Consider the following 13345-nt stretch of genomic DNA (forward strand, 5'->3'; position numbering starts at 1 on the left):
AATTTTTTTTATCTTGTATTAGAGCAGTTACAATTTGGTGCTTTGAGTACAATTCTCTCATACTCACCACTTAATGTTCAACATGGAACCTCATGGCATTGAACTTTGACAATTTAAGAATTAGAATTGTTGCTCTCCACAAAGATGTTAGAGGCTATAAGAAGATCAGGTTTAAGATTAGCCTTTACTATCCTCATAAGATGCGTGATAGAGCTGCATACACATCTTTATTGTTTGCATGTTTCCCCCTAAATCTTTTTTTTTTTCCAAATTGGGTTCCTGTGTGTTGACTATTGTCATCCATAACTTTCTTTTGTATTCAGCGAAAAACTAATTACATTTACTTCCTTACTGTCCACCACAGCTCACTGAATTCTATGCCTAGGATGATTAAGGCAGTGTTGGAGAACAATGGTGCTCACAAAATATTGACTTGGACAGTTTATTCTAGTCACAGTTCTCTAAAATATATAATTTTGCTATAGTATTGTGCCTTTAGAAGATATACTAAAATTGTTAGCTGAAATGTGAGGGTTGTACTCACTTTTGTGAGATACTGAATGCATGTACCTTAGAAAGTAAGATCCATCCTGTATAATGTTTTTTGTCTATAATAACTTTAATCCAAAGTCTGTACTTGTTGTACAAAACTATATTTATTATTCATTGAAGAAAAAAAAAAAAAGAAACAGTACAGAACATCAGGGTCCATGTTAAGCAGTACTTAAAACATATTCAAAGTGCTTTTGAGTTAACAAATGTTTTTATAGAAATATTGAAATGAAGACAGGTAAATTACAAATGTTTTACCAGTGGCCTTGAAATAAAAATTAAATTGTGATAACCCAGATTTTTAAGGTGCATTAAGTACAAATTTAGCAATTAGCTTGAGTTTGTAGACAGTTGTATGAAAATGACTATCATATGACAGTATTAGAGGAGCAAAACAAAAAGAAAACAAGATTAATAAAAGCAGTAATAACTGAAGCAAAAGACTATATAGCTTGTATAAACAGCAGATAGAGACCAGTTTGCCTATAATAGTGCAATCTTCTTGGTTGCATGCGCACTTTGTTGTTCCTCAGGTATTTACGAAAGACAGATCTCTTCGTTTTCTTCTTTAGTTTCAACCACTTTGAACACTCCATCCTTCTCTTGTTGAACACTCTTTTTGGCTCGATCTAAAACAGTTATATTTGATTACTGTAAAAATTCCCAATCCTACACACATACTATATACAAAAATATCAACAGCACAACAATAGATGTTTTGAAATATATTAAAAATTACCCAAAAGGTCACTGCGGTCAAGCAGAATCTCCAGATCTTTGTCACTGATGACCTTGCCTTTAGTGCTCTTCACCGCCCTGCAATGCAGAGATATTACTCATTACCAGCACACAATGACACATGCCATGACTACAGCGACAGGTGTGTTAAATGTGGAGAGGTTAATTTAAACTGTAGAAAGCATTTATTATTTTGGGTGTAAAATAATATTCTGCCCCTTTCATGTAACATTTTATTGAACTCTAAAGAAAGTAAATATAGGCAGCAAATATTTTGATGTTCAATATATGCCGTGTAAACCCAAATGCTGTACCTGTCATAATCACTGGACTTCAGCAGGTCCATCAGTTCATTCATATCAACACAGCTTCCAAACTCCTTTAGATCAGCTTTTCCACCTTTGAACTTCTCTGGGGGAGGGACGGAACAAAAAAGGTTACTTTAACAAACATTTTAATTGTGCTTCCAATACTGTGATCAACTGTTTATTTTAAATCCTTCTAGCACCACCGTCTAGACAGAAAAATCCCATTTATGAGAAAATTAAAAACATTTTGGGCTGCCCTGTGTGAAGAAAAAAAACCCAAAAACTTACTTTTATGAATCACCATCTTCTCTAATTTCCTCTTAGCAGATGCCCTTTCAAGAATCTTTTCATCAATAGTGTTTACTGTGATAAGACGGTATACCACCACAGGCTTGGTTTGTCCGATACGGTGACACCGATCCTGCGCCTGCAAGTCTGCCTGAGGGTTCTTCAAGCCAAACAAAAATAGTTCAATTATTACCTCATACCTGACATTTCAGTCGTTCTACATACCTATAATACATGTGGATTGTAGAAAACATACCCAGTCACTGTCAAATATGATGACTGTATCTGCAGCTGTAAGGTTGATTCCAAGACCACCAGCTCGTGTGCTTAGGAGGAAGAGGAAGACCTCTGGATCTGAGGAGAACTTCTTCATCTGTAAAGAGCAGGTAACAACTTTATCTACGTGGCTAAAACACTTGTTGCAAAAGTAGTGCATAGAATTACAGATTATAAAATCAAGTACATGCTGCATACATTCTCTTCTCGGTCAGCATATTTCATGCTTCCATCTAGTCGGCTATACTCAAATCCCCGAAGGTAACAGTAGTCCATCAGGATGTCCAAAATAGAGGTCATCTGGCTGAAAATTAGGACCTGTGCCAAACAGTCAGGAGCATTTAAATACATTACAAATTGAAAAATGTATAGTCCAAAAATTGAAAAAGAATGTTCTTCACCTTATGTCCTCTTTTTTTCAGTTCAGGAAGCATTCGGTCAAGAATCAAGAACTTCCCTGACGTCTTTACCAACTGTTCATCAATCTGTTAAATGGAAAAAAAGGATTGTATAAATTAGAAGTATGCTTTTGCTTCCTAAACCAAACAAACCTGTATTATTAATACAACAGTTACTAATTTGAACAATTTTAATTACTTTAAATTCCTCAGTGCCAGGGACAAGAGGATATTCGATGAGATACGGATGATTGCAGCATCGCTTTAGGAGCATAAGTACATTCTGTAGCTTTAAGTTGACCTGGGCATCAACAGGCATTTTAATGTCTACCAGAGGAGCAAAACTGTGAAAAGAAATAAACATATTCTAAATTTAGACCTGAATTTATTTACAATGAAAAAAAAAAAAAAGTCAAAATAACTTTTACAAAATAAATAAACACTAAACCAAGACACTGACTCCTGCTGACTGTCCAACTCCTTCTGAACTTTTCCAATGTATTTTTCTAGGTCATATGGAGAATCTTTGCTTTCAGAGTAGTCAACCAACTTCCGAGACTTGCGTTTAAGGCGTCCAGTGGTAGACCGTTGCACTGGTGTAGTCTCCCCCTTTAATGATAAAGATCAGACAATGAATAATAAAGCAATTCATAAATTAAGTACAACTTGATGCGCAAGAGAACTGATTCATATACTTTATTTTAAACAGTGCAACAAATACTAAACAGATTTTAAACATCTCCTTACCTTTTCCTGTCCCAGCACCTTTGCAATGGTTTTGTCAACAATAGCTCTGTAAAAGGCATCCTGCTTAGGTGTCATTGGAGCATATACCACAATCTCTTTCTTTGGCGGAACCTCCAAAGTTACATCTGACTTCAGACGCCTCAGTAAAAAGGGTGTAAGAATCTATGCAACATAAGGTAATAAAATCAAGAACAAATTAGATAGCTGTTAATGCAGCATCTGTGTGTATCCCACATGCTTTGAAAAGAATGTTCAATTGTTTCTGATTTTTCTTACCTGGTGAAGCATATTCAGGATGTTTTGCTCTCGTTCATTAGCTACAAGACTCTCAACATCTGAGGTGATTGTGCTGATGTCAAACCATGACTCAAAGCTGAAAAATTACACAAAACATTAAATTTAAAAAAAAATAATAAATAAACGGATCCAAGCAGACTGCAGGAAAGTCAACATTTATTAAAATTTATGAATACCTCTTTAAGTCATCAAAGACATCCGGCAGAAGGAAGTTAAGCAGAGACCACAGCTCAGAAAGGTTATTCTGCAAAGGGGTTCCCGTCAGCAGCAGTTTGTTGTCCGTTGGAAGAAGTTTGAGCTCTTGCACTAAGCGACAGTTTAAGTTCTTTATCCTGTGACCCTCATCCACAATCAGGTATTTCCAGTGGAAACGCTAAAGATTTCGAAGAGGCCAAATGTAATTGTTTATCACAAAACAGATGCTTAATCTTTTTAAGGTCATTAATGGACTAAAGTGTAAATTATTTCAGGGAAAAAATCCCTTTACAGCCCAGTTCTAATTACTGTACATAATTGCATTCACACAGTGTAGAGAAATCGGTTCTAACCTGAAGATATTTCCTGTCAATCATAGCAATTTCAAAAGAAGTCACAATAACAGGGCACATATGCAGGGATCCCTGAGGTTTGCGGATTTTCTTGACAAGGTTCATCCTCTCTTTCTGTGAGCCATGGTAAAGCATTATAGGCACCTAATAAAAACAAGACAATGGCTCAAGGTCTTGAAAAGCATAAACAGTGTGAGACTTTTTGAACAAAAAATTTATACGACATCATAGTCTAAAATGTAGCAATGTTTGAATTTTCTCCACAAAGTTTGCATTAAAACCTGATCATTTTAAAACATGTGCCAAATCAAACATGCGGAGGATCTGCTGTGGCGACCCCTAATGGGAGAAGCCGAAAGAAAGATTATAAAATAATGAAACACTTAATAAATAGCATACAAATTCTATCCCCAGTAGTTGCAAATACATATCAGTGTGGATTTTCAAAAAGTACAGTTTAGTATTATTATCTTTTAAAGGCCTCACCTCTGGAGTAAAACGCTTGAACTCGCCAATCCAGTTGGGCAGAGTGGACAGAGGTGCTACAACCAAGAATGGTCCCAGGACTTTCTTCTCAATCATCATTGCAATATGAGCAATGCATTGGATGGTCTTTCCCAGTCCCATCTCATCAGCCAGGATACCATTTATTCCATTCTCCCAAAGCATCTACACAAAGTCAAGAGTCTTCAGTGGGAAAATGTCCTCAAAAACACTTAACATCTCAATTTCTCATTGCCTGGGCAGAATGTTGTATGTGAACAATGAATATGCACTCAAAAACAGTTTTGTAAGCTCAATATTTAAGTAAGAAGTTCCTCTAGCAGTGTACACCCTTGCATTTAATTCCTAATAACATAAACCCCCTAATGTTAAAGCATTTTTACAATAATCGCACTGACTACATATACCTGAATGTTTTATTTACTAAAACATGCAAGTGCAGCAGTTGCTGTAAAATGAACAGAGGAATAGTAGAGACATGTTTTGCATGTAGTGTCATTTCTGTTGTAAAATTCTCAAAAACCCTGTTAAAAATGTTGTCCTCCGTGTGCTTGTTACTTCATTTCATTTTCAACCTTTTAATGTTTGAATCAAAACAGTACTACTCTGCTTTAAATTGTTACCAGACATAATTTACATTTATATCTGACTTGTTGAATATTATTTTTAACATATGGTACAAATCCCTAATAAAAGTTTTTTAATCTAACTGCATTACTGTCTCTGCTGTTTCCTGAAGTTTCCTTACCCTCAGCCATTCAATACCCTCCACCTGGTACCACCTCATTACACCACCGGTGAAGAGTTTGGGTTGCTGCAGAGGCACAGGTTGCCCGTTCACTTTTCTTTCCGGGTCCAGCATCTCCTTGGCGTTTTCTCGCACAACCTCTGACAATCGCCCTTTTATATCAGAGTTAGAGTCACTAAGTTTTTCTATATCCTCTGCCTCAAGTTTCTTCTGGCTCTGAGCCTCCTTCACAGGACAATAGAAATACACAAAAATGGTTTCAAATATCAAAGTATCTTAAATGTGAGAAATATGTCCAAGACATTGGTTTCTGCAAAAAAATAAATAAAATAAAATAACACTTTCAAATTACCTCGTCCATTTTACGCTTTTTGGCTTTTGACAAGATTTCCTATATAAAAAAAAACGAGACACTTTAAATACACATTTCAGTATTTGGTCGCACAACAATTTTGAATAAGAAAACAGAAAATGTGCTTACCTCTTTGGATATAACATCAGCAATTTTATAATCCTCTTCCCTTTCTCTCTTCTTTCTCTCAACTTGAGACAAAGAAATTAAACATTAAAATTCCACCTTGTTATATAATTTCATTTAGTGATATTGTACACGACATTGCATACAATTCTAATGAATAAAAAATCATTTTATATACAATACCTTTTTCTGTCTTCTTGCCACTGCCCTGTGGATTTGTCAAATAAATAACATTAGTTGGCAGCCAATACTGCATGTATATACACATCAGTGAACAATGACATTTGAAACCCTGAAGCCTGACAATGCATTTACAAAAGTATTATGTTTATACCATTTTCATAGCAAAGAATTTCACTTGCTTACCTTTTGTTTCTGTGCTGCTGCCTTTTTCTCCAGACGCTCTTTTTTAGTTTTTCCTGTGTAAATATTTGTATAAATACTTTATAAATATTCTCAAATAATAATAAAGATTTTTTTACATATACACACACACACACATATACATACATATACACATATATATATATATATATATATATATATATATATATATATATATATATATATATATATATATATATATATATATATACATATATATATATATATATATATATATATATATATATATATATATATATATATATATATATACACACACACACACACACACACATATATATATATATATATATATATATATATATATATATATATATATATATATATATATATATATATACACACACACACACACACACATACATATACACACACACACACATATACATACATATACACACACGTGTATGTATATATGTGCTTTTATTATATAAAAATATAAACTGATGTAATGTGTGAAGCTGGAATAAAACTTTTGAACACATGCTTTTTTTTTTTTTGCTTGACACACTCCTGCTTGAACACCTACGCTCATGTTTCATGGTATTATCTTTAAGATTAAAATGCCTTAAGGCTATGAGGGGCAGACAAAGAAGCGGAGAGTATTATATTTCTTGCCATCTCCCCCTGACTGCAGAACAAATCCCCACCTCTTGTTGCTGCTGCTCCATTTTAGTAAGCAGAAATTTGGAGTAAATGTTGCTTTTCTCCAAAAGGTGCTGCAACCTCTTAAAACGCATTTCGTGCGTGTCCTTTTCCCAGGACTGTCTCGCCTGCAAACCACACACACATACAAAAACACTGAACAGACATAAACACAAAGCATTACTGAGTATATTCAAATACGAGGACGCATTTACAAGGTGATGTTTAATAATAAAGTAAAGCCTGACCTGAAGCTCTATTACTAACTCTGATAATGTTATGTACAATGAACAACACGATCAGCAGGTACCTTTTCCAGCATCTCCCTCTCCTTTCTTTCCCCTTCTTCCTCCAGATTCTTTTCCATCTCTGCCATTTCCTTGGTTATGAGGACCTCCTCGAGTTGACTTTCTCCTGCAAGTGCATACATGCATTAACCCATAATTCAGTCAGAGTTTAAACAGAGCGCCACATGTGCTGGTGGTAATAAATATCTGAAACCTGAGCAGGCTAAAGTTCAGTTCCATACCTGCAGCAGCAGAAACCTCCATCGCAGCTCCTTCTGGCTCCTCACTTTCATTGTGTTTGGGACAAAGAGGAGACACACTGCGTGTCTCTTCCTTAACGCTCCTAACAACAAATAAGCAACATATGAAAGACTTTTTAGTCACGGCCATTTTTAAAAGTCGAATATGGTCTGAAGTGTAATGAATGAGAAGGAGAAAATGAGAACTCAATGATACTTACACGCTCATTTCAGGTGCAGTTTCCCAACTCAAGAGAAGAAATAAAAATACACGCCTTTCCGTGTCAGCTGCGGTCAACCTCAAAGCGTGTAAACCTTTTTTTTATTTTTATTGAAAATAGCACAGAATTGTAGAAAAGGGGAACGTGGTAAACGACTTTTTTTTTTGCTAGTTTATTGCTAACCTTAAAATTAACAAAAACACAAGCAGTAAAAAAAAAAAAAAGTGGAAACCACTCCCAAATGAACAATAAATTCTGAATTTGACTGAATCTATTTTTTTACTCGGTAAAGACACATTAAGTTCGCTATCTATCTCCTACAACATACACCAGAGCAGCCAACCACGAGACAGCGTGCAGCTGTGTAACTCGAGACCCTGGGGACGAGACCGAGCTGTTTCGCGCCAGTGTGGACGCAACCATTATAACGATACGAAGGGGGTGGATCTGGAGCACTGTTTGTGATCAGAATTTTCTTTTCATTATACAAATATTCTAATTTGATGCTTTAAAATATATAATCGACACTGTTACTGTATTTAAAAAATTATATATACAACCAGGTCACAAAAGGGTTAGACTAAATAGCCTGCTTTATACACTATTCCCCCTAACCTGATATGTGTGCGACTTGCTTACTTGACATTTCCCGCGAAAGAGTTTGGCGGGGGTACATGGAGTGAAAGGGCGGTGCGATTGATGTTTTTTTTTTTTTTTTTTTACCGCTTCAACAACAAGATATACAAATAAATGCATGTACTTCTTGTACTACACTTTTCAGATTATTCTTCCTTATGGTTCTTTTTCATTACAGAGAAAAAAACCAATATGTATTCGCGTGTTTACAGTACCAGTCAAAAGTTTGGACACGTCTCCTGAAAGTGTTTTTATTCCTCTACTTTTGTTATTTACAAAATTGTATACTAAAACCGAAGACATCCAAACTATAAAAGAACATGTATGGAATTATAAAGTGAAAAGAAGCGTGTTAAATAACCCAGAATATATTTTATATTTTCGATTATTTGAAGTAGCCACTTTTTTCTTTGATGAAAGCTTTGCACACTCTTGACATTCTCTCAGTCAGCCTCATGAGGAAGTCACCTGGAACGGATTTCCAACTATCTTCAGGAGTTCCCAGAAATGTTGAGTGCTTTTTGACTGCTGCTTCCTTCACTCCCTGGTCCAATTCATTCCAAACCATCTCAACAGGATTTAGATCGGGTGCTAGTGGAGGCCAGGTCATCTGATGGCATGTGCTGCTAAATGTTGTTGTAGCCATGCTGGTTAAGTGTGCTCTCAAGTGAGACTAAATCACCAACAGTGTCACCAGTAAAATACAGGTACCACCCATTCACTTTCTCCATGTCTAACAAAGACATGGCAGATAGAACTGAAATCTAATTCTAAAATCTAAATCTATTTGGACCCATCAAACCAAAGGACAGTTTTCCACTGATCTAATGTCCATTCCCTGTCTTTCTTGGATTGACTGATTTCTGAAATTAATAATGGACCGTCTTTTCTCCTGCCTAAACTGAGTGTTTCTTGCTATAACATGGATTTCTACAGTTGTGTAGTAACATTAATTGGACTATTGAATTTGAACCACTAAAAATGAATCTGATGAGAGCTGTCATCAAAGCTAAACGTAGCTACTTTGACAAGCTAAAATATAAAAACATGTTTTGGGTTGTTTTAAACTGTTTTGTTATATATGTTATATATGTTCTTTTATAGTTTGCAGGTCTTCAGTATTAACGTGCAATATTGAAACATTTATACATTTAAGAAAAAACACTGAAGAAGAAGATGTGTCCACACTCTTAACTGGTAATGTATATATTTATAAGCATGACGTTTCTAAGGCCAGTATAAACTTTAAGTGCCACATCATCAATACTGAAAGTATGGATCGCAAACTTTTTTTCTAAACCAGATTCAACAAACAAACAAATGGATTCAGTAGTTCCTATAACAAATAGCAGACACGCACACACTTTGAATAAAACTAAAAGATGTCTCCACTCATTTTTATGCTTAGTGGAAAACCCCTTTGTTCAGTTACTTATTATTATTGTACGACCAGTGAATCACACACCTCAAAGTAACACTGAAGCTATTGCTACATTCAGCTGCAGTTACTCCAGTACACCACCAGATGTCGACATTTGTCTTGTATATTCCGTATTTAGTCCCAATGAAGTTCAGTTTGAATAAGAAAGACGTCTACTGAGACGGCCGGAAAAGGAGACGTGTAGGAGAGTGGAGGTTAGGGTTGGTATTTTAAATGTTGGTACTATGACTTATAAAGGGATAGAGTTAGCTAATATGATGGAGCGGAGAAAGGTAGATATGTTGTGTGTTCAGGAGAACAAGTGGAAAAATGAGTAATGCCATTGAAACATTGGAGGTTTAAACTGTTCTATCATGGTGTTGATGGAATGAGAAATGGTGTAAGTGTGATCCTGAAGGAAGAGTTTACTAAGAGTGTAGTAAAGGTGAAGAGAGTTTCTGATAGGGAGATGAATGTGAAGCTGGATGTTGAAGGCGTGATGATAAATGTCATCAGTGCTTATGCTCCACAAGTGGGTTGTGAGATGGAGGAGGAGAAAAAATTCTGGAGTGAGTTAGATGAAGTGGTAGAAGGTCTATTTAGGAATGAATTATTGGTGATTGTGGCAGACTTTAATGGCCATGTAGGTGAAGAGAACAGAGGTGATAAGAAGGTGATGGGCAGGTATGGCCTTAAGGAGAGGAATGTGGAAGGGCAGATGGTGGTAGATTTTGCTAAAAGGATGGAAATGGCAGTGGTAAATACTTATTTTAAGAAGAAGGAGGAGCAAAGGGTGACGTATAAAAGTGGAGGAAGGCGCACACAGGTGGACTATGTTCTATGTAGGAGATGCAACCTGATGGAGATTGGAGACTGTAAGGTGTTGGCAGGGGACAGTGTAGCTAGACAGCATCGGAAGTAAAATAGATCTGTAGGATGGTATTGGAGGTGAAGAATAGCAGAAGAGTGAGGACTGAAAGAACTATAAGATAAAGGAGGAAGACTGTAGTGTGAAATTCAGGTAAGAGGTCAGACAGGGGCTCGTTGGTGGTGAAGAGGTGCTGGATGGTTGGGCAACTACTGCAGGAGTGATAAGGGAGACAGCTAGAAAGGTACTTGGTGTGACATCTGGTAAGAGTAAGGAAGACAAAGAGATGTGGTGGTGGAATGAGGAAATGCAGGAAAGCATAAGGAGAAAGAGGTTGGCAAAGCAGAATTGGGATCAACAGAGAGATAAGAAAAGTAGGCAGGAGTATGAGGTGATGCGACAGCAGGTGAAGAGAGATGTGGCATATCAGGAGCTGTATGAAAAGTTGGACACTAAAGAAGGAGAAAAGGATTTATTCCAACTGGCCAGACAGAGGGACTAAGCTGGGAAGGATTTGCTGGGAGTATTTTAAACAGCTGATGAACAAAAAAAATTTGAGACAGAGAAGGGCAGATGATGTGGAGAAGGTTAAGCAGGAAGTGGATAGAATTAGTAAGGAGGAAGTGAGAGCAGCGATTAAGAGGATGAAAAGTGGAAAGTCGGCAGGACCAGATGACATACCGGTAGAAGCATGGAGATGTTTATGAGAGATGGCAGTGGAGTTTTTAACCAGATTGTTTTACAAGATTTTGGAAGGTGAGAGGATGCCTGATGAATGGAGAAGGAGTGTGCTGGTACCGGTTTTTAAGAATAAGGGAGATGTGCAGACCTGCAGTAACTACAGGGGAATAAAGTTGAACGGTCACACCATGAAGTTATGAGAAAGAGTAGTAGAAGCCAGGCTGAGAGAAGAGGTGAGCAACAGTATGGTTTCATTCCAAGGAAGAGCACCACAGATGCATTATTTGCCTTGAGAATGTTGATGGAGAAGTATAGAGAAGGAGTTTCATTGTGTATTTGTGGATTTAGAGAAAGCGTACGACAGGGTGCAGAAAGAGAAGTTGTTGTATTGTATAAGGAAGTCAGGTGTGTCAGAGAAGTATGTGAGGGTGGTGCAGGACATGTATGAGGACAGTATGACAGCAGTGAAGTGCAACAGACAGGTTTAAGGTGGAGGTTGGATTGCATCAAGGATTAACTGTAAGAATATTTGCAGGTACAGTGCAGGTGTGTGCAGGTTAAGTCTATCAAGTTTTGTCATTGTTTAAAAATAAGAGATAAATACAGTGTCTTACAGTTAACATTTTGAATATATTTAGGTATGAGTATGGCTCCTGTTTTATCTATTAGCATAATACAAATTTAAACCACAAGAGGTCAGCAGAATGCTAGCTATCTAGACAAAAATTACGCTTAGGTATAATTGAGGAATTATCAACTGTAGTCCTAAGTTTATATACAGTGTATGACCAGCATGAGGATCTTCCCCTACATGACACAGTTTTTAAAATGCTTTTTTGGATGGCTTTTTTTTCTGCAGTGTTACAGTTTCCCTTCACTGGAACTAAGGGGCCCGGCCTGTTCCTGAATGACAATGACACTGTGCACAACGAACCGACTACTTGCCAGGCCTCCTAAGTCACTATTATAATATATTATTATAATAATTTTTTATAATTATAAAAATTTGTGTGTGTGTGTGTGTGTGTGTGTGTGTGTGTGTGTGTGTGTGTGTGTGTGTGTAGATAGATAGATAGATAGATAGATAGATAGATAGATAGATAGATAGATAATACAATTATTATTATATTAATATAATATATTAATTATAATAATTTTTTCTATTGGAGGGTAATATAATCTTAAATTGGTTCTTAAGACAAATGACAAATAACTGTAGGTACCTCACATCACTGAGTGTGCCAAATCTTTACCCTACAATATTAATCTGACATTTTATATTTCATATCTTGTTGATGTTTCCGGGTAAGCACACAATCTGCACCAAAATCTGTGATACAACCTAAGTTTTGCAACCTGTGCCAGCAAACTTATTCAAATTGCCATTTGCCTTTGTAATAACGTACGTAATTCCTGTACTCTTAAATATTTTATTCGGCTATGTGATGAATGAATACTACGGCCCTCAAAACACGAACTCAAAATTATCATTCTGGTATTTATCTTGAAATAGAGACTACAGGGTTGGCATAGCCGAGTCTGATGAAAGGCCAACAGTAGTGAGACAAAGTTGCCTCAGAAATTCTTCACGCCTGATAAGACTCCTTGCTTGCTGCCCTAAAGCAACAAGCAACAAATCCTCTGCCCAGGCATGTGTGTGCTGTGTCACATTTCTGTTCAAAAGGGTCTACATTCTTTTCTACTCCTACAGGCTCTTGCACTTCAAGGCACTGTCACAAATGTCCCTATTTCACTAAAAAAAAAACAATAAGTAAACATCTGAACAGTTAGTGTAGTGGTTGGGAAGTGTACAGTTACTTAAACTATAATCTCTTAAATTAATAAATACTGTATATGTAGATCCATTCTCTCTTCAATGTGTGTGCAGGTTATCCGAGAGGTTATTATTTAATTAGGGCCGCCTGGCTATAAACATATGGAAATGACCCATTAGCCCATTTCCTCTATTGCAGTTCTTGGTCTGTTTTTTCAGCCAAATGGAGACACATTCTTTGTACACAAGCTTCATTAAATGTTCTTTTTTTATGTAGAATTTATGTT

The 13345-nt window shown here is 36.4% G+C and overlaps 1 protein-coding gene across 1 annotated transcript; it reads right to left on the reverse strand.

The window, feature by feature from the left end:
• Positions 1 to 595: 595 nt before the first annotated feature.
• hells (helicase, lymphoid specific) lies at positions 596 to 8060 on the reverse strand. The gene is given in 24 exon segments (XM_046837537.1): positions 596 to 1181; positions 1292 to 1368; positions 1605 to 1701; positions 1887 to 2046; positions 2143 to 2259; positions 2361 to 2480; positions 2564 to 2647; positions 2760 to 2904; positions 3021 to 3169; positions 3308 to 3469; positions 3584 to 3680; positions 3781 to 3977; positions 4153 to 4296; positions 4639 to 4821; positions 5405 to 5629; positions 5757 to 5795; positions 5886 to 5947; positions 6066 to 6090; positions 6249 to 6257; positions 6260 to 6301; positions 6938 to 7060; positions 7243 to 7346; positions 7462 to 7562; positions 7680 to 8060. Coding segments are annotated over 24 exon segments (2562 nt in total). The 5' UTR covers positions 7688 to 8060; the 3' UTR covers positions 596 to 1089.
• Between the last annotated feature and the right edge of the window lie 5285 nt (positions 8061 to 13345).

This window comes from Silurus meridionalis, chromosome 2, assembly GCF_014805685.1.
Source record: "Silurus meridionalis isolate SWU-2019-XX chromosome 2, ASM1480568v1, whole genome shotgun sequence".
Taxonomy (NCBI): domain Eukaryota; kingdom Metazoa; phylum Chordata; class Actinopteri; order Siluriformes; family Siluridae; genus Silurus; species Silurus meridionalis.